Source organism: Pyrgilauda ruficollis, unplaced genomic scaffold (genome assembly GCF_017590135.1).
Source record: "Pyrgilauda ruficollis isolate IOZ18807 unplaced genomic scaffold, ASM1759013v1 scaffold25, whole genome shotgun sequence".
NCBI classification, from domain to species: domain Eukaryota; kingdom Metazoa; phylum Chordata; class Aves; order Passeriformes; family Passeridae; genus Pyrgilauda; species Pyrgilauda ruficollis.
In genome coordinates, this window is record NW_024523822.1 from 7,809,114 (window position 1) to 7,829,409 (window position 20,296).

At 38.7% G+C, this 20,296-nt stretch overlaps 1 protein-coding gene across 1 annotated transcript; it reads left to right on the plus strand.

Moving 5' to 3' along the window:
• Positions 1–71: 71 nt before the first annotated feature.
• On the plus strand, positions 72–19,223 carry POP1 (POP1 homolog, ribonuclease P/MRP subunit). Its single transcript, XM_041470906.1, has 15 exons — positions 72–306; positions 2,759–2,935; positions 3,757–3,932; positions 6,300–6,548; positions 7,095–7,182; positions 7,485–7,660; positions 8,143–8,390; positions 8,504–8,597; positions 9,348–9,459; positions 10,382–10,501; positions 12,976–13,091; positions 14,388–14,579; positions 15,464–15,618; positions 16,347–16,688; positions 17,498–19,223. Exons 1-15 carry the CDS (start codon positions 186–188, stop codon positions 18,156–18,158), a joined length of 3,027 nt encoding a protein of 1,008 aa, XP_041326840.1. The 5' UTR covers positions 72–185; the 3' UTR covers positions 18,159–19,223.
• The last annotated feature ends 1,073 nt before the right edge of the window (positions 19,224–20,296 follow it).

Below are 20,296 nucleotides of genomic sequence, written 5' to 3' on the forward strand. Positions count from 1 at the left end.
GGAAATGTAGTCCTTCAGGGTTGTGCCGCCACAGTGCGCATGCGTGGTGCCGGGGCGTGGGTGTCCACGTGTGGTGGCGGAGGCCGTGCTGTGAGTGAGCGCCGTGCCGGGGGCTGCGGCTGCATCGCCCGCTGACCTCTCCCCTCCTCTGCCCGCTACGGAGAGGCTCCGCAACCCCGCCGGAGATGTCTGGAGCGCGGGAGAAGAAGCGAGCCAAGAAGATGAGGAACCAGCCGGCCAGCGTCACGCTGCCCGCAGAGCCGGGGCCCTTCGCCGGCGGCGGGAGCAGAGCCTGCCCGAGCCCAGGTACGGCTGTGGAGCCCCCTGTCTGAAGGCATTCCAAACCACCCGGAGCCGTTCCTGTGTGACCTGCTCTATGTGACCCTGCCTGGGCGGGGGGCTTGGACTGGGTGGTCTCCAGAGGCTCATTCCAACCCGAACCCTGTGAATATGCCCTTCTCTCTGTCATCCTCTCGGTTACATAACGAATCCCTACGGTTCCTAGTCGTAAAGTGGATTTGGATGTTATACCCAATCCAGTTTCTCCCTTGCTTTTCCGCCAGACCTGGGAGCTGCAGGAGGGGCTGGTGTAGTCCCATGGTGCTGTGTTTTCCCTCATGCACTAGTTTTCCCTCCTGGGGCTTGTGGCTCCTGTGTCTGTGGAGGGCATCGGCAGGAGGCAGCAAAGTGTGTCCCTAAAATGGCAGTGTCCTGGGTTATTGCTGGAGCATTTTGTACACAGGTAACCTTTGCAGCTGGAGACTGAAGGGTCCTGTCAGCTTGTATGCTAGATGCTCTTTTTGTCTTTGTGGTTTGCTTCAATCGAACCTCAATTTTCACCACCACCTTCACATTTAGATATTTTGTTACCTGTATTATTTCTGGTAAAGCCCCCCTAAAAAAGGACTTGTTACTTTGAGGCCTTCAGAAGTTTACAAATTGCATCTTTGTGACTGAATTGCATCTTTGTGACTGAAAAAACCCCTAAGCGTCACTGTGTGTTTAGGTGACTGAAGAGTTCCTGAGCAGGCAGAATGACATAGCAAATTATGCTCAGCTATATGTGAGGTTTTTGGAATGTCATTACAGGAATACTGCCAGATTAAATACATTTTTCTAACTTTATTTGTAGCAGGGAACTTCCAAGATTACATGGTTATGTTTTTCTGTTCTGTTAAAAGGTGTGGATTTTCATCCATGTAGCATTCTTCTGTAGTGTCAGCATCACAGTTTTACAGAGCTGTTTTGTAGAAATAGGAAAGCAAAATCCTAAATAGGAGTTACAAAATTATGAATCTATACAGCAGCTAAAATAATTTAAGGGTTTTTTAGTTATTAAGTCAGTGACTGTTTTGCCAAACAGTCTTCTGTGTTCTGATTACAATTTTTACTTCCTTCATTAAGAGGGTGTGTTTGTGATATGAGTTAATTTTGGGCTGTAGGCCTACACAGATTTGTTGACTGAGACAGCTTCCACCCCTCTTTCCCAGTTATTTCCTTCTCACCTTCACTTCAGTGTCCGAACAATGCTGCTCTCAGGCAAGTGTAAAACTAGGTCAGGGAATTGTTCCACATAAAAGCTAATTTCTGTTTCTAAAATTATTTTTTCTGCAGTATTACTGCAGTTCTGCATGATGTGTGGTTGCAGCAGCTACAACAGTACTGCTGCTGAACATAAAATTTCAGTTTCTTGCTTATTTGAAATGGAAAAAGGAGGTTCTTTGCCTTTTTAAGTTCTCATAAATTGAATGCTGCTGAATGTGAATCTGCTCCTGGCTGGTCTTCATGCCAATGGCAGCATTTCTGGGACAAAGGGACAGGCTTGTTTAAGAAGATCAACTTGAAAACTTTTTTTTTAATCTCTCACTCCATTTCTGTGGACACACAGGTTGATTTTCGCTAGAGAAGCTCCCTGAGTGCTATGGCCCCTTGTTCTCTCAAACACTTGTCTTGATGCAGTGAATGGGGTGATAGGAATGGCTGTCTGGAGCTCTTTCAGTTGGATTGTCCAGCATGAACTGCCTGAGAACCACGTCTCAAGTTGTAGTAGTAGAAACCCTAACTAAGGCTTAACTGAACATAAAGTAATCTAAACTAATATATAGTTTTTGTTAACCTGAATATACACTGGCCTTTGAATAAGGACTTCAAGGCCCTCTGAAACTTTAGGTACTTGCTAGGTGCTTAGCACTCCTGAAAGGTGTGTCTGTACCTTAGAAAGCTTTACTGTAGGCTTTAGTTAGTTAATTTCAGTATGGGTTTAAGTGCTTGTACCAGACAAGTAACTTAGTACACCAACATACATGTATCATGCTTACCTTAATTATTGCTGTAAAAGAAATATATGTCAGACAAGAATACGTTTGCTTATAGAAAAAAAAATCAAGGAGCAAGTGGAAAAAATAACTTTGCTGTTTTGTTACTAAAACTCTGACAAGACAATATTAAAAATCACTATGATGTTGCATGGACTGATTTTGCTCTGACTCTTGGAGGCAAAGTCTGGATTGTGTACCATTTTCAGAGCATGCAAAAGTTACTTAATCTACCACAAGTTTGCTTCAGGGCAGCATAAAATTCTTATTTATTCCTGTAAGAAAGAACATAATTCTTCTGATTTCTGGTGACTTTTTCAGTTACATGTAGTAAAAATAATAGGAGTCTGCAATGCAGTTTTATGAGGAAGGGCTAATGGTGTTGTCAGTTACTCAGACTATTTTGTGTTTCTCTAACCTCTTTTCATCTCTAAACCTTCCAGGAGATGTTCGTTCTGAGCAGCAGCAGCAGAAATTTTCAAATCAGTCATCTGGGCCTTCTAACAGGAAAGACCAATATTTTTCAAAGGGGCAGAATAGAGGAGAGAGAGGCAGAGGAAGAGGAGGATGGCAAGGAGGACACCAGAGTGTATCTGAAGAGATGCCAAAATACATAACAGGTCTGTATATGTGAAAAGGTCATAATTTATCTGTCCAGGGCAATTTGCTGGTGATGAAGTTTGCTGTCTTTGTTTTTGTGCAAGAGCAAAAATTAGAACTGATGCTATGTTCTTCTGTTTTTCCTGATTTTCTCCAAAAACCAGAAGTAGTTGTGAACTAGAATTAATGATTAGCCGTTGTTCAATGGGTCCTTTCAGACTTCTGAGTGGAAAAGTTACACCTGCTTGTAGTGAGGGAATGTGCAGTTTGGCTTCTGTTTGCCAGCAAAATGAGTACTGACTGTCATCTGCTTTTAATGTAGCCAGTGAAACTGATTTTGCTCATGATCTAAGTTAAACATAGCTTTTTGTCTAACAGAAAGTTTACTTAGGAGAGCAAATCAGCTTTGCAAAAGAGAGCAAATCAGCTTTGCAAAATGTGGCAGTGCTGTGATAGTAGATACACTTCCATAAACATGAAATGAGACCAAGCTCTGGATTTTTATTTGATTGTTTCAAAACAGTCTGTAATATGTTACTGTTTCCATTTTTTTTTCCATGCTAAAGATTTTTTCATCTCCCTGAATACCACCTGAAAAGATTGCTATTCTAATTTAACAAAGAAGTATTTAATACAAATAGGAATTGTTGGTTAAACAGCTTTGAGACTCATTCATGTATAAATATTTGCTTGACCATATTGGTAAAAAGTTCAGGATATGTAAAGAACTGAAATTTCTTCAGTGACAGTTTACAGGACTTATCCGTAATTACATACAGTATCCTCCTCTGTTTTTTTTTTTTGCTATTTGTCATGCTCTGATGCAGTTCTTTCATTCCAGTGTCTACCTTTGCTCAAGCTCGTGCTGCTGAGATCAGTGCCATGTTGAAAGCAGTTTCACAGAAGTCTTCCAACTCTCTGGTTTTCCAGACCCTCCCTAGGCACATGCGAAGGCGAGCAATGAGTCACAATGTTAAACGCCTACCCAGGCGGCTCCAAGAGATGGCCAGGAAAGAGGTATAAGTGTGTTTTACAGCATTTCATGTAGTGGGCACAGCCAAAGCACAGTGTTCAGCTCTGTAGTTGTTAATGTTCAGACCTGAACTTCTGCCAGACTTCCCTGAGTACCCTAAACTTTGACTGACATTTGGATTCAATGCAGGAACACCTCAATTTCAGGTGGTAGGTCAAACAGCTCTCACTAACCACCTGGCTTTGTGATTACTGGACATCTTGAAAAGTTATTAGAGGAGTGATGAAAGAGTCCACTGCAGTAGAGATTGTTCAGATGTTGCACTGATTTCACGTAGTAAAAGAGTCCTCAGTAAGACGCGTCTGCCTTGCACCCCACCACAGCTTTAGGATGTTACCATGCCAGCCTCAAGCTAGCACAGCTGATGTGATGGTTTGAGTGTTACAGCTCAAATGTGGGGGATACACTGGGTTTATTGGCAGGCCGCATGCAGCTTAAGACTTACTAACTGACTAGTCCTAACAGCTCATGGAACTCATTTTGTGGCGACTAAATGCTGTTTCTCAGCATTTAGTCGGAATATGCCTATGGAGTTTACTTGCTCCTTACTCACTGTGGCCTTCCTGTGTGTTTAAAAAGGAAAACTAAAAATTAGTTCAGCGGATGTTACTGGGAAATGATCTTCCCAATGCTTGGCATTGATCACTTTATCATCTCTCAGAATTCTTAAAAGTGATCAATTGAGTTTGCTTGGTAAATTTTCTATGTATTAAGGTTCACTGATAAATTTATTCTTTGCATTCTTTTTTTCTTTTGCACTGTCTTTAAGTTGAGACCTTGCCCCCTTCACCCTGAGTTCCTGAAGATGATTGTTAATGGTTCAGAAATTGTCTCAGATACTTCCCTGCCACACGCCAATTACTTGTTTCTTAGGGTGTTTTATTGGATCTTCACAACCTGTATCTCATTTTACTGTTTTGGTTCACATTCTTTTTGCTTTGTCAGACATGACAAGAGATGCAGTTTGGGCCTGTTTTCTGGGAACTGAAGGAAGAAGGCATGGACTGTTTTGCATAGTTAGTTATGTGTTATCCTTGTTTAAATGTAGATTTCTCTAATGTTTATGTTTGGTTCTTTTGTGTCCTGCTTTTTTAACTCCTTTCATATGACAGCCTGTCTAAGTTCTGTGTACATGCTCACACTTCCTCTCCCATCCCTATTTCCACTCCATTGGATTTTTGAGATTATTTAATTGGCCCTGGTGTGGCTGTATTTCTTCTGCTACATTTTCTGTCTTCAGGTCTTTGGTGTGGCTTATGTGTTTGCACAGGCTCACATTTTCTTGCAGCTTGTCATAGCTCTTGTTTTGTAAAGTTTCTGCCTATTACTTTTCAGTGTTTGATCTACATCTTCAGAGTTATCTGTTTCAATTCTGTTGCATTTTCTTCATTTGTCTTCGATCCTTTATCATTACCATATTCATTAAAACATTTACCTGGACCATGTCTTATCTATTCAATAAGCTTAAAGATGTATATTTTTCACCTACAATGACACATTCCTTTTTCTCTAATTGCCTTTCTGAACCACTCACCTACCATTGATCCAGTGGCTTGTATTTTCTTCTCTGTGATGAACGATGGGTCTGATGGGAAGATACTTTCTTTTTTTTTTCCTCAGTTCTATTTTGATTTCATGGGTTGCTTCATTGTTTTTAGTGTTCTTGGCACCGATCTTCTGATATTTTCTTTCGTTTGCTATTCTTATAACCAGTGGTCTGTTGTCAAGTGTTTCTTGGTGAGCTTACAAAGAGTAGTCTAAGAATCTTTTTTGTATGTCTTATAGTCCTGTTTCGTTGTACCACTTTTCTTCACAAAAGGAAAAATCAAACACTGATTGAGTCATGCCTTCTTCTCTAGTCATGCATCTGCATGTAATATTTCAGACCTTGATTAGGTCTGGTTATCAAGAATTTGTCAGGCTATTACCACACTCCTTTCTTTCCAGCTTCTATGTGTTGTAGAGCTGATAGGGTCCTTTCTGTCAGTCTGATAGTCTGTACTGCTTCTGTATAAGCTCAAACCTCCAGGCATTTTCCAAATGTCACATTGATTTGTTCATATGATTATATTGATGTGTGGTAAAAACTTCACACAGGAAGTAGCGGCACTTACTGTTCACTGTTAACTTTCTGAATGTGTGGGGATTTTGTTTTATATATGGGTTTCAGTCAGAATTTGATGCACTTCTGTGGATGTGATTTGCATAGAAAATTTAAAAGTTAGTTACCCTCAAGAGTGATCCAACATAGTATAACTTAATGTTAGTGCTTCCTGTATTCTTAAATGTTAGCCTTTTTCTTTTCAGATTTGTTTTGAGATTTACTTCAGTATCCTCTCTTCTAAAAACAGGCAGAGAAAGCTGTACATCAGAAAAAAGAACAGTCAAAGACTAAATGCCGCAAAGCCAGAAGACGCCACATAAATTTGGTAGCAGAGTTTAATCACAGGCAAAGAAAGAATATTTGGCTGGAAACCCATATTTGGCATGCAAAGAGATTTCATATGGTGAAGAAATGGGGATACTGTTTAGGAAACAGCCCTACAGAGAAGTGCTACAGGGCTTGTTACCGAGCCATGACAAAGCAATGCCTTCTTCAGGTACCACATCTACATGGTTTGTTTGATGTTTTGCCAAGGTGAAGTAATCAACTGCTTAGTTGTAATGAATATTTCTGTCTCTGTGAAGTACTGTTAGATCAGCTTTTAATAAGACTGCTAAGTATGAAATGAATCATTTTATAAGTGTAATTCTGGGTGGCAAGTTTCAGAGAGAAGAAGATGAATCTTTAAATGAGTCTTATGGTAACTATGACTGAAATACTGCATTTTCAGTTTTCTCAAGAGCTAAGAGGTTAACCGAATCCTTATATCATCTCCCTGAGCAGCTATTCAGGAGAGAGAATTTATTCTATGTCCTTTTGAATATGTTGGTTTGAGAGGCAGGTTGGCCCTCAAATGAGAAATGCCTCACCACTTTCCTACAGCTATTAATGTTAAGTTAAAAAGAAACTCATTTTGCTTTGGCAAATTTTAGAGAATTAAAAATTTCTACTTAAGTGTAAACTGTGAGGCCTTGTCTGACTCTTTCTTAACAGGCTCACTTTAAAGAGTTATCCTCATTTTGACACTGTCATATTGTTTCAGGACTTATCATATTATTGTTGCCTGGAGTTGAAGGGTAAAGAGAATGAGCTTCTGAAGCAACTTGCTCGAATATGTAACATTGACGCAGGTAAAATTTATGTAGTTCAAAATAAAGATTTTCAGTAGACCAAAGGATGACCCATCCTTTTTCTTTTTTAGTAATGTAGTAGTTACTCAGTAGTAGTAACAGAATTGATACTGACCTGTGATTTTGAGTGAAAAATGTAATTAAGATGTCATAGTAGGACTAGGCATTTTTATTTCAGTAGTTTATTAATAAGATAATTATGGTACAACTTCAGCCACTCAGCAGCCAGACTGAATTTCAATTTTACTTTGTTTATTAAACAACATATTATTTTGTTCTTCAATAAGTATCTCCTTTTTTAGGATTGACATTTCAAGAGGCTTCTTGTCTGTCTGGAAGATTCGAGGGTTCCCTGAATCTTTACCGAGCAGATCGCTATCCTGAGGATATGCTTGGTCCTGTTACATTTATTTGGAAACCCAGAGATGGGTCTGAAAACAGACAGTTGTGGATCTGGGTGCATCCAGCTCTGAAGCAGGTATATTTCCTATATTTTTTGAACTCTTATTTCTTTATGTATTTTGTTCAGCATTATTAATTGTGAAGAGGTCATCTGAAAAGTATGGAAGAACTTGCTTCAGGATTTATGTGCAATATGATGTTGCTTGATTTACATCCTTTCTACTAGCATCCCCTGCAGGCTAAGTTCAGTATCATCATGGATAATTATATTCTGAAACTTAGCTCTCAGCTTTTTTTTTTAAAAAAAAAAAAAAGGAAAAAAGTAAAATGTTGTGCACAGCCAATTTTTCTTATGTTAATTTTCAAGAGAACAAATTCTTAGCAACTTTCAATATTACTTTCAGCTTTTCTTAGCAAGCCCTTGACTTCAGCAGAATTAAATTTTATTACTTGAAATCCATATAGGAAAATTAAATACTGGAGTATAATTTTCAAAAGTATACTTAAGGTTTGCAGTGTACTGCATATCATCCTAATCCAAACTTCATTTTTCTTAAGGACATACTGAGAGAGTTAAAAGCAATTTTTCAGTGTTCAGAGCCTGAAGAAATCTGTATTTCTGAGCCTGTTACAACATCAAATCAAGAGGAAAAACAAGTGGAAGTTATGAGCCTTGGCAATAAAAGAAAGAAGGAGGATAAAGAAGGAGAAAGGGCTGTGCCAGTGAAAAAAATAATTGGTGATGGCACTCGAGATCCATTCCAGTCCTACTCTTGGATCTCACGGACTACTGGCGTTGCAATCAGGTTTGCTCACAGTAGAGTCAGAAGCTGTGGCCCGTAGCTGCATTTCTGGCTTAACTAGGGAAAATGATGTGTGTTGTACAATTGTACATTCACCTGAAACTTTCCTGTTTCAGTGACAGAAGCATGGAGATTCTCAGATACCGGCTGATCGGCCCATTATCACACTCCGTCCTTACAGACACCCTGAAGGCAGCCTCTGTCCAAACAGTAAGGAAATTGTCTTTGGGTGTTAGTGCAATTTTGGTAATGTTCTTAGAATGTGCAAGCTTGTTTTTTGCTAGAAAGACCCATAAATTATCAAGCCTTACTTTTCATAAAGGCTAACCTATGTATTACTCTGGTGGCTTCTCTGTTTTGAGCCTCTTGACTAATGCTGATCTCAGGAAGAACTCCCACCTGGATTTTAAGTGGGAGTAGGAAGAAAATAAAAACAGTGGTGCTGAGCAGGCTGTGTAGTTTCTGCTGAGAGGTCCAGAATAATTCATATTCCTTTTGACAAACCACACATCCTGTTTCTCAAGCAATGAGCTAGAGCACCTAGAACTAGGGGGCAAGGCATGTAAGGTACAGAAAACTACGTGTTTTCAATCAAATATAGAGTTTCTCCAAGATTTAGGTGTTTCATCCATTTCTTGGGGTATAGCATCACTGTGGTTTTAATGGGATTTTTTTTTTTGTCTCTTGAAGCAAACATGATGAGGTCATGAAATCTCTGGCTTTCTGTAAGAAATAATTAATGACAGAATTAGGAAGTATTGTGGATTGCTTTGTTTGTTTTTGGAACACAGGTTAAATTGTACAGTTTATTAGAGGGTATTGTAAAGTATAGGACTACACTTCATCAGGAAAAAATTACTTTGGTTTAAAACTTGAAGAGGAGGGAAATGACTAAGGCAAACTGAGATTGAATTCATAATGAATAACTATTTGAGTTTAATTAGATACATTGTTTTTCAGGAGATGGCAGATTCAGAAACAGAACTGAATAATTGGTGGGTAGAAAACTGCAAGGACTCTGAAAAAGTATCTCTTCATCAGTGTCAAAGTGCTATCTTTGAGCTATTGGAAGGTATTTGGGCATGTGGGTGCTGTTGGTGGAAGGGGGGAAACTTAAAATCTAGTGGTCAAAACTAGCATGCTAATAAAGTTGACTTCACTTTGGACATACGTATTTTTTGCATGCTCAAGAGAGTGATGCCTTTGACAATGTGCTTAGCAAAGAATTGAAAAGTGTTACATTGTGGATATTTAAGGGAATTTAAATCCTCTGTGTAGGTCAAACTCTTAATACAGAAACTGAATCTTGTTTGCTATCTTTGTGAACTTAGATTTGGGATGCTGATGTATACTCTCTCTCTCACCATGCACTTCAAATTAAGACAATAAGTTGTACGATACACCCACAGATAAAATGGTAGCCTCCAGTCCAAAGTGAAAGTATTATACTTCATTTATATATGTTCATTTCTAAATTAACAGTTGTGTATTTGGCTGAACTGTAAAGTATCACAAAGTTAACAATATCTTCTCAATTTCTAGCACTGAAGCAGGTAAGGCACTTTGGTAGATCTCACACTGTACTCAAGCTGTCTGTCCAGTGTGAGGCAGCTAAGCGGAGATGAGGTAAAACTTTCACAAAACACTTCTAAATTTCCTTTCTCTTGAAGACGGGTGTAAAACAAAGGTGGGTTGTTCTTTGAAATTTGTCAAATGCAAAGGATGAATTGAGTCTGTGACAGTGACTTCACTTCTATGCTAAATGTAAATGTAATTGCAAACCAAGTCTTGCACTGCTCTTGTTGACTTTTTTGTTACTGAACATTTAACAAGCATTGGTGAGTTTTCAAAACGTGTTAAAAAGAGTATTCTGGATTGCTTCACTGGCTTACAGTGGTGCCACTGCAGGCAAAAATGCACAAAATACTAGTGCAGAAAAATATCACAACTTAATTGGTGGTTTCATGCCAATGTTCATCTGTGTGTTTTTAAAGGGATGGGGTCACCATCAGATATGCCACCAGGTACAATACTTGGCCTCACTGTTGGAGATCCTCGAGTCAATTTGCCGAAAAAGAAGACAAAAGCCATGCCAGACTTTGAAAAATTCCTAGGTAAAATCCCTTGTCTATATTATATTAAGAGATTTAGTTTCTCTCTATGCTTTTGTTTTCATTTACTGTCATCTTCTGTGGATTGTCTCTTGCTGTTTTCCTCTAGGTTTTGGTTCAAAGTATGTCCTGTTTCCAGAGCCTCTGGCAGAACAGAAATAGCTTGAAAGTTGCATAGGTTTTAGAGCAGCAGTTGTGAGGGAGGGACATGCACCAAAGCTGGTCTTGTGCTCAGTGGAAGCCTCTGTCTGACCATACAGATGATCCAGGTTCGAATCCTGGCAAGGCCAACCAGGTGCTAAAAGCTCCATAGTAAGTTTCTGTTTGGTGTTTAGTCTTCCTGTTTCTCTCTCCAAGAAGATATCTGCTATTTCTGGTTTATAGGCCCACAGCGTTGAAAGTTGCAATTCCACTGTGAAAAAGTTACTACCTTTGCAGGATTAGTATTTCAGATGGCCAAGATGCTGGTTATGATAGAAAATTAAAGATGCAAGCATAACTTCTGAAATTTTCATTCCAGTGCTGACTTATACAGTGTTTCAGTGCAAAATTCAAATTCACATGGATGTGAATGTCCTCTAAAAATGTGCAAAAGTGTGCACAGGATATAGTGGGGATGGTGTACAGTGTAGACATTCCCAATTAGGTTGGCTGGACACAGGCTGCCTCACCTAATAGGAGAAATATGATAGCCAGCTAGCAAGCAGTAGCAAATAGGACAAATTGAAAGTTCCAGAGACTTCAAAATAATGAATTTCCTTGGTGGTCTGTTTGCAAGACACTAGAATAATACAGTCTTACATATCACTTAAGTCAGGTTGAACACCTACTTCACTTACTTTTAGCTCTTTGCAAAATTCTGCTCTTTTCATTTTCTTACATCCTCCTATTCTACTCTCTGTATCTAGAGCAGCCTTTCTGTTAATTAGTTCTGCTCAGCTAACTTTCTCATCATTAGTGTTCCTGTTGGAAATGCTGCAGCATACATGACCTCTACTTTGGTTCCTTCCTGCTGAGAAGTAAGGTGAGATATGTAGCACTTGCTTACAGATACTGGTTTGAGCTGCTAGAAGAGTTGGCAGCTGCAGAAAGTCATTTGATGTCTTTCATTCTGCTTGTGAGGATGTATTCAAGAAGGCAAGACCAACAGAAGGCATTTAGGTATTTGAAGTGTCTCATAGTAGTTTCCCTCCCACTGCTGGGGCTGCTTTTCCCTCAGGAAGGATGGCCATGGTAAAGAGGTAGTGGTGTAATATAGGGAGTTGAGAGCATCTCTGTTTTTTCCTTCGGCTGGGTAGAAATGTCCATCTTCAAAATCTTTCTACCTTCACTTGCAAAATATTTTCCATGCCACAAATACTTTTAGTAATGGGTGCATCTTAAAGACTGTGGATTTTAAATAAATAAATTATTGCTGTTATGTTTGGCAGTACCTATTGCTAGGTACTGTTAGTATCACTGAATAATCTGAATCTCCTGTCTTTGAGTCTTTGTCTACATTACCTGGAAATATTAGCAGAACCTTTTTTAAAGAGACTTAAATAATTAAAAAAAAACAAAACAAACCCTGACATCCTACATATTAAAGGAACATGTTAAGTTCCTTTAATATGTAACACTTTGTGGATGATGAAATGGGGAGCAATCTCTCTTAAGTTTTTAATCACAGAACTATTAATAGGCTCATTGTATTGTTTCTTGGTAAAAATTGCTTTACTTAATGGATCAGCATTCACTGCATACTGTACTGTACATTGAAGGCTGTTAATCCTTAGATCACTAAAGGTAGGTACACATTTTCTTTGCTTTCCTTAGATTGTAAAACTGAAGAAGAGATAGGTTATTTAATACTTCAGCAATCCATTTTGAATCTGCAGTTGTGTTTCTTCAGTAATGTACACAACTGTTGATTAGTGCAGACATAAGCAGGAATAGTCCCTTTGTTGAACACACAGCCTGAAAAGATCCTGAGGAGGAAACTGGTACTAAATAAGTGTTGCGTGCTAAGTATAGCCATACAAGTGTTTCCTCTATGTACATTTCATAAAGGTAACTCTTGCTTCTCTTACAAGTTTACTTGGGCAGACTTATTTCAGGCTTTATAATGTTGCTGTTTCTGATTTTTGCCGAATCTGTTGAGCTTCACACTCTGCCAGAAAGGCCATATTCCAGAATATCAAAGGTGGTATGTAAAGACCTAGTTTACATTGCCAACAGTCATGTCTTTTGTTAAGAAGAAACGCTGGTGAGAAAATACCAGGTTAGTCTTTCTGACACTAACAGTTGATTTCATATTTTGTGTTTGGAAAAACATGTGGTAGTAAGATGTGGCAGTAGCAGTGATGCTTGTTGAGCTTTTAATAGGCTTTTCTTGGTTGTCTGCTCATTATACTTATGATATAGAGGTGGCTTTGGTAATTTGGCACTTAAACCACAAAAATTGTTTGAATTTTTTTAAAGGTTCTTTTCTTTTGTAGATAATGATAAAGTTAGGCAGCTGTACCTGAAGGGTGTACCTGCAGACTGTGCTCACAGCTTCATCTGGGACCAGGACATCTGTAAGAACGTCACTGAAAATAAAATCTCAGAGCAGGTAACTAAGTAGGTGCATTGCCATTGAGGAAATGGTTCCTAGAGTCCATAGAAGGAGACTCTTGAAATTTGTATAAATCTAAGATTAATCAATAGCTTCCTTAATGTCATAGTATCCAGTTGCTGACATGTAGTGATTTTTTTGTAGCCTTTGCATAATGTTCTTGCACAGCCATTGACCATGGTTCAGTTAAAAGAAAGCTTTATTGGATTGCCTGTGGGACTGTACTTGTAGGTTTATATAACAGAAAAGTTTGGAATTGGATTTTCATACATCACTTTGTCTCATGCGGCAGAAAAGAGTGACACAGGAAGGCTCTGGCCTTTAGTCAGGACAATTCTTCTGAATGAAAGAATTGTGGAAGCTGAAAGGAAAGAAATCTAGTGTTTCTGAACTGCGGAACACTGTGCTGTGGGTGTTATTGCTGGGCAATAACTTGTGATTTGTAGAGAACTTCAAGTTTGCTGTTGTGGGTTTGAAATCTCCTATCTTGACATTTTCTTTGACAATGGAGAGCAGTTCATAAAGTGCATGGATAAAAAGGTGATTTAGTCCCAAGAGGTGATAAACTTTTGGCACCATTGTAATCAGAAAGAGAAAACACTTGTATGGCAAAAACATATTTTTAAATATTCTTTCTGAAAAGAAAGAAATTTTCTTTCTTTCTCTTTCAAACTGTCTAACATAGTGTAAAAAAGCAGAGTACTTAAAAATATTACACTAGCACGTGACAGTTACCAGAGCAATCTTTTTATATATGACAGTGTTTTTTATGCTGTCATGAAATTTAATGTTTACCTGATAAAACACAAGGAGTCTGATGGTCTGTTTCTTCATAAATGTGGTACAATGGAATATAACAACTGGTGATTGACAAAACCTCAGTGCCAGCATGCTTTATGTGAAACTGTTTGCTGACCAAATCTTCATCCCATCTCCTTGGACACAGTTCAGATTTGCTCCATGTATTGACGGACTGAAAGCACCTTTCAATTTGGTGCACAAGTCTATAAATATAAAGTTGCAAAACTTGTTTTTCCTCCTTCATCTATGTTGTACCTTGCACCCGCTCTTTATGAAGGACTGTGGAAGTAAGAAGGGGAGAAAAAGGATGCTTAATACTCTTTTTTCTAAAATAATTTTTCATGCCTTGATGAAATTCTGTTCAAATATATAGTGTATTACTACTATATTTTTCCAAGGTATAAACTCACCTTTTCTCTGTATCTTGGAAGGGTATTGGAAGAGGGAAGAAGAGTGGTTATTAACTTATGGGAAATGTCTCCTCATTCTCAGGATTTAAACCATATGAGAGCTCAGTTACTGGTACCTGGATCACACCTTGATTTGGGTCCTTGTGAGTCTAAGATTCCCATACTGTTGGTGCAGCAGCCAGGGAAAATGGCTGGAGAAGATCGACCAGGATGGGGAAGTGGCTGGGATATCTATCTCCCAAAGGGCTGGGGCATGGCTTTCTGGATTCCTTTTGTAAGTAACTTTAATGGCCAATTGAAATTAAACTTGATAATTTATGTAATTTAGTTTAAATTAATTGATTTTAGAGAGTGTACTTCACATTGTATAACCAATTCCCAATTGCAGCATCAAAATTTCACTTTTAAAAATGGCATATGAATTGGTTCATGACAGAAGCTTGGTCTTGAAACTTAAACAGTAGTTTTCCATGTATTCTGTTGGAAGACAGCTATGCCCACATACGACTATGCCCACATGGCAGCCTAGAACCAGCAAATCAGTGGGGAGTCAGGAGAGAAAGCTGAAGCTATAGCTCTCTGTGTTTTCTACAAGCATATGCCTCTAAAGAGAAATCATTTGGTGCCTGTTGCTAATCAATTTCCAGCTTGGCTATCTACACCTCTGTCACCAAGGTTGCTTCTGATTTGGGAGAGAGCTTAAAACAAAGTTTAAGTTAAGCTTGAATACTCCTTTGGTGCTGTTTGAAGCATGCTGCTTTGAGTGTTTAGGTGGCAGTTTTTATACCTTTCTGCAGTTAAAATGATGCTTTTGAATGTTCAGGGGATTTAGTTGCAGTGATACCTACTGTATGGTTAAGATACATTGGGCAGTGGCTGTCAAAGTAATACAACATTCCTGGCAATGTCCAAGATTAGAACCTGTGAAATTCTCTTCAGTTTTGTTGATAGTTTTGCAGAATTCAAGAATGAATCACTATTTTGTTGAAATTAGCGTCTAGAACTGTAGAAACCATGCTTAAGTTTATTTTTTAAAGCTTAAGTGTTTAGACTTTCAATTTTCTAAGGAAGTACCCTCTGGGAATTAATGTTTTGTTTTGGCTAGGAGCCCGGAATCAGTTCAAACATTGCTTTTTGGGCGTTTGATTTTTATAACAGATATATCGAGGTGTACGAGTTGGTGGCTTGCAAGAGGCTTTAAAGCATTCTGAATACCAAAGAACACCTCACACTCCAAATGATTTCCCAGACTGCCAGGCAGGAATGCAGTTTGCCAAAGAACAGGAAACCAGTCTTCTTGAAAAATTCAAACGGTAACATTAATTTAAAAATTGATGGTAAGAATGACAAAAATGAATGTTGCTTAAAATATTCGCTTAATTATCTGTTGTTGTGTTCATTTGTGTGCTCATTGGACTTTTTGAGATCTTTCACCAGTGTTTTAGGAATCCTAGATATATTTAACTCTGCTAAACAGAGCATATAAATTAAACCCTTCTATTCCCAGAGACATGCTCAGTGGTAGAGCTGTAACAAGGCTGCATAGCAATAAAATAAACAAAACTATTTTGAGCTCCCTAAGCAGCAAATGGGGGAGGAGGTAAGAGAATGCAAAGGAGTATGTCCAACTACGTAACAAGTGTTAAAGAATAAGGTAAATTAAGAGGTACATTTTGGTATCTAATTTTAAATCAGGCATTCTGAAGATTGCATTAATTTTTACTGCAACAAAGAGAACTCTTAACCATGAGTTTGGAGTAGCTGGAGGTGTCCTCTGCACCAACTGGTGTTGGTTCCCCTTCCAGACAGGAGGGGAAAATAGGAGAAGTTCAGAGGAAAAGGTGATGGTGTGAGTCACAGCAGGTAGATGTTTCTAGTATGGCTGAAAGGATATAGTTGACAGAAATACGGCAGCCTTTTTTAGACTGTAATTTTAAAATTCTTGTTCAATGAGGCTAGAAAGTTACCTGTGCATTCCCTTTCTGTTTTAAATACTTGATTTTGAAAATATTCTTACCTACTTATTTGATTTATCATTTAGACGCCCACCTGCAAAAAGGGCAAATTTTGTCAAGCTGGGCACTCTGTCTCCTTTCATCTGTCCTTGGGAGCAGCTGACCAAGAACTGGGAAGGAAGAATGAAAGCTTCAGGAGGATTTTTATGTCCTTCTTCCCCACACCCTGACTGCTGCACAACTGAAGGGCAGACCCTTTGTGACCCCAAAGCAGAAGTGGTCAGAGAAGCTTCCCCTGAGAATGGTGAGGCAGAGGAGACCATGGAAATAACAAGTTCTGACGGTGCTCTAAAGACAGAGGATGTTACAAGCTCCCAAGATTTTGGTGAGAGAGATGAATCTAAGACAAGTGACTTTATCGTTCTCAGGTATGACAAAATTATACACACATTTATTTGTTTACTGGTATTTATTGAGTTGGGGAAAGGAAGAGCTCAGCCTTGATTATTAAGATGAGAGAATTATTTCATCCAAATACAGTGAGATTAAATAGTTTTGTCACAAATTAGAATCTGCTGTTGAGTGGAAATCCTTCTTCTTTTCTACAGCAAACTTGATAACTACATAAAGAAATCTCCTTAAATGATCTTAAATTTAACACTCTGGAGTTTACTGTGTTTTTAGAGTTGGCATATTCTGTCTGCTTCCAGGTCAATGAAGCTTTTAGAAGCTCGTATTTGTGACTTTAGGACTATTGCTGTGAATATAATCTTGCATTCTCTTCCCTAATGCATCACCACAGGTGGTTCTTGCACTCCTTAGCAAGGTCTCTAGAAAATAGAGAATCCCCTGCATTCCAGTGCAACGCATGAGGGCAGCAACAGTATTGGAAAGTGCCTGAACACAGGCCTTTCATTTTTGTGTGGTTACCAGGGGAAAAAAACACTGGAAGTTCTGGACTGCATTAGCGTCACTGGAGATTTTAGAGTGTTTGTGGTTTTAACAAGCTTTGGGGGTTTTAACAAGTAATGTCTCCTTCCTTCTGAAGAAGACTCATGAGTTCCACTCACCAATGTTCTTTTTAGGCTGAGAGTGATACAATTACCAGCTTGGAAGGTTACAGAAATCCCCAGGGCTTTTTTTAGCTGTGCTCTTGCAAATATGTGGGGTGCTGGATTTCTGTTAAACTGCTTGTTAATAACTATCTGTGATGTTCGTTTTTGGAAATTTTTAATAGGAGTGAGAAACTACTAATGCAGCTATCAGCCTGGTGTTACCCCACTGCTGGGAAAGATCGGCGAATCCGCCTTATTTCTCGGCTGGGACAGAAGGAAATGACTGAAGATGTTTTCTTGCCAATTTTGATGAGCTACCCAAGGGCTCTTGTCTGGGTCAATTTGTCACTGTTGAGAAAGGGGAACCCTGAATTACATGCCATGATTTGCATCCCAACAGAAGATGACTTGCTGCATCTAAGCAAAGACAAACTCTTCTGTGGTCCACAAGAACCCAAGCATCGTGACATATTCAAGGACAAGGTACAGAAGCAAAAAGAGGAGAAGAAGAAAAAGAAGAAAAAGGATAATGTGAAGTCTCTAGAGAGTGACCCTGCAGGCATTCCAGATGAAGCAACTGAGGACCATGAAGATCTCATTCTTGGTCTTTGGTCAGATGCTCTCCCAGATGTTACTTCCCACTGCTCCAGGACTGTCTTGGGGTATGTCACTCGAGGGGATTTTTCATTGGCTGTAGGCTGTGGAGAAGCACTGGGTTTTGTTAGCTTGACTGGGTTAATTTATATGTTACACAACCAGCCAGCAGATAAGAAAGGGCTTGTTTTGTTAAGGACTCCAGCATCTTTACAGTACAGGTTTGCAAGACTTAATATTGAGGTTTAAGTATCATTGCAGTGCAGTAGAATGCCAAAAATACCAAATAATTCTGTTTTGTATTCTGTGGCCTTCCTGATTTGTCTCAAATTTGAGGTTATTCTGAGCCCAAACAGCTCTAAGATTATGAAATAATTAAAAAGCTTTTCAGCCTTATTCAAGAAAATAACTAATGCCTGAAGAGACTGCAGTTACTTTTGATGTCTGCATTGCTAAGGATTTCTAACAGATCATTATCATGATCTTCTTTATCTCTAAAGAAGCATATTCTTCATTTTTTTTCTCCTCAAAGCAGTGGATGCTGTAACAATATACAGGAAATCATCATGTTAATTTTAGAAGTCTTTGCTCAGATGGACTGTAAATTTACAGTGCACTTTCACATGTAACTGCGTGCAGTTTGGTCCAGTGTATATAGCAAGTGGCTTTCCTGATTCCTCGTATCTGAATAGATGAGGCTGCAGTGCAACAGAGCTATGTAGAGAAATAAAGGAAATTAAAATAAAATGAAAATCAAATGAAATACAAATAAAATATAAACCAAATATAAAAATTTTGAATTATAGCAACTGAAGCTTTTAAACTGGAAAGGCTATCGGTCTGTCTGCCTGGTCTGAAAGGTAATAAGCCTTTCAGATGCAAATTGCTACTGAATGCCACAGTGGGTCAGCACATGTTTTCTGTTAATAATAGGGGATATTTTTGTTCCTCATAACATGAATTTAGTTTTGTATGGAATGTGCTAGAATTGAAGGTTTCTTCATGTTACAGTACAGTCATGAATATTGTTCAAACAATAATAAAACTTGTAAAATATGCTGCGGGGTAAAGGGAGAAAGGTGTTTGATTTGCCTGGGGTAGTGTGGGTAGGTTGTTTGTGTTTGGTATTTTGTTGTTCAGTTGTTTTTTTTTTTAATACAGCCTTCAGCATCTAGCTATTCCTGAGTTAAGGAACTTGAAAAGGAATTTACAGTAATATGCTATAGTTTAGTAGCAGCATGATAGAAATATATATCAGTTGGTAAAATTATCCTGAAATGATCATGTACAAATAAAAATGTAATGTATTCTGGAGTTAATAGTCTATTGGCTAAGTTTGATTCTTAGAGAAATTAAACATGGATCAGTTAATGTCTTTCTCTTTCTAAATGTCAGTGTTCAACTTAATTTCCTCTTTCACAGTTTTGTTTGAAAGTCTTAGGTGAATTTATTAATGTTGGCTGGAGTTGTTGAAGGTAAGATTTAATGTGCCTTACCCCCAAAATTATTAAAATATAGGACCATTTAAATATGGCACACACATGGGGAAGGAGGAAGAACATCTGATTGCAAGGGAAATATTGGAAGTGGGGCTAGGTTTTGTTTTTAAAGTCTTCAGAAGCTGGATTGTAGAATGTGCACCAGCAATGGGAGTTGTGGTGGCATGTGGGAAAGAAAGAAGCAGTTTCCAGCACAGCTTGGATTGCAGCTCCCTGAGAAATCATGCTGAATGGCTCCTCACTGCTCACCTTTGATGCACCTGATAAAGCAATCATGGTCCCAGAAAGGTCCTGGGAAGCATCTGCAGGAAAGCCAGCAGATGGCCCCAGAGGAAAGAGCTTGATTCTGGCAGGGCTGGGATTCACACGCTCCTGGCGTGTGACTGTGAGTGCTGCAGCCTGTAGGTATGTGTGAATAAGGAGCCCCTTAACTTTACAGCCTGGCTGCTCTGATCAAGTTCTCTCATGGTAATAATCCTGGATTTAATGGAACCTTTTGAATTGTAAGCCCTATTGAAATATTTCTAGGATCACAGTTTCCAGAGCTGTGCTTCTCAGGAAGAAAGGAGGGGAAGTGATGTTTATATGATTTTTTCCCTCATCACCTCCCTCATCTTCTTAATAGATAGATATTTTCTTGCCTCAATAGACCTGCCTTGTATGTGAGAAAGAAAGAGAAGCTCCTGCCCAAGCTATCATTTTTTCTTTTCTGCTTGTAGATTTTTTGTTCACTGAGTCTTTCCCAGGTTTTTATTTTAAGAAAAAAAAAAAAAAAACATCTGGAGTCTTTCCTTTTTTTTCTTCCTATTGGTAATTTCTGCCAGGTTTTCATTTTGACACTTCCTGTTACTTTTCTTTGATTTCCATTCTCTATTTTTGATTTATGAT

What these genes read in the sequence shown, in the direction of transcription:
- POP1 (XM_041470906.1), top strand. Translation starts at nt 186, where the DNA reads ATGTCTGGAGCGCGGGAGAAGAAGCGAGCCAAGAAGATGAGGAACCAG. An exon ending in ACTACTGGCGTTGCAATCAG is followed by an intron (nt 8,391 to 8,503) that starts GTTTGCTCACAG and finishes TTCCTGTTTCAG; the next exon opens with TGACAGAAGCATGGAGATTC. An exon ending in TATCTTTGAGCTATTGGAAG is followed by an intron (nt 9,460 to 10,381) that starts GTATTTGGGCAT and finishes GTGTTTTTAAAG; the next exon opens with GGATGGGGTCACCATCAGAT.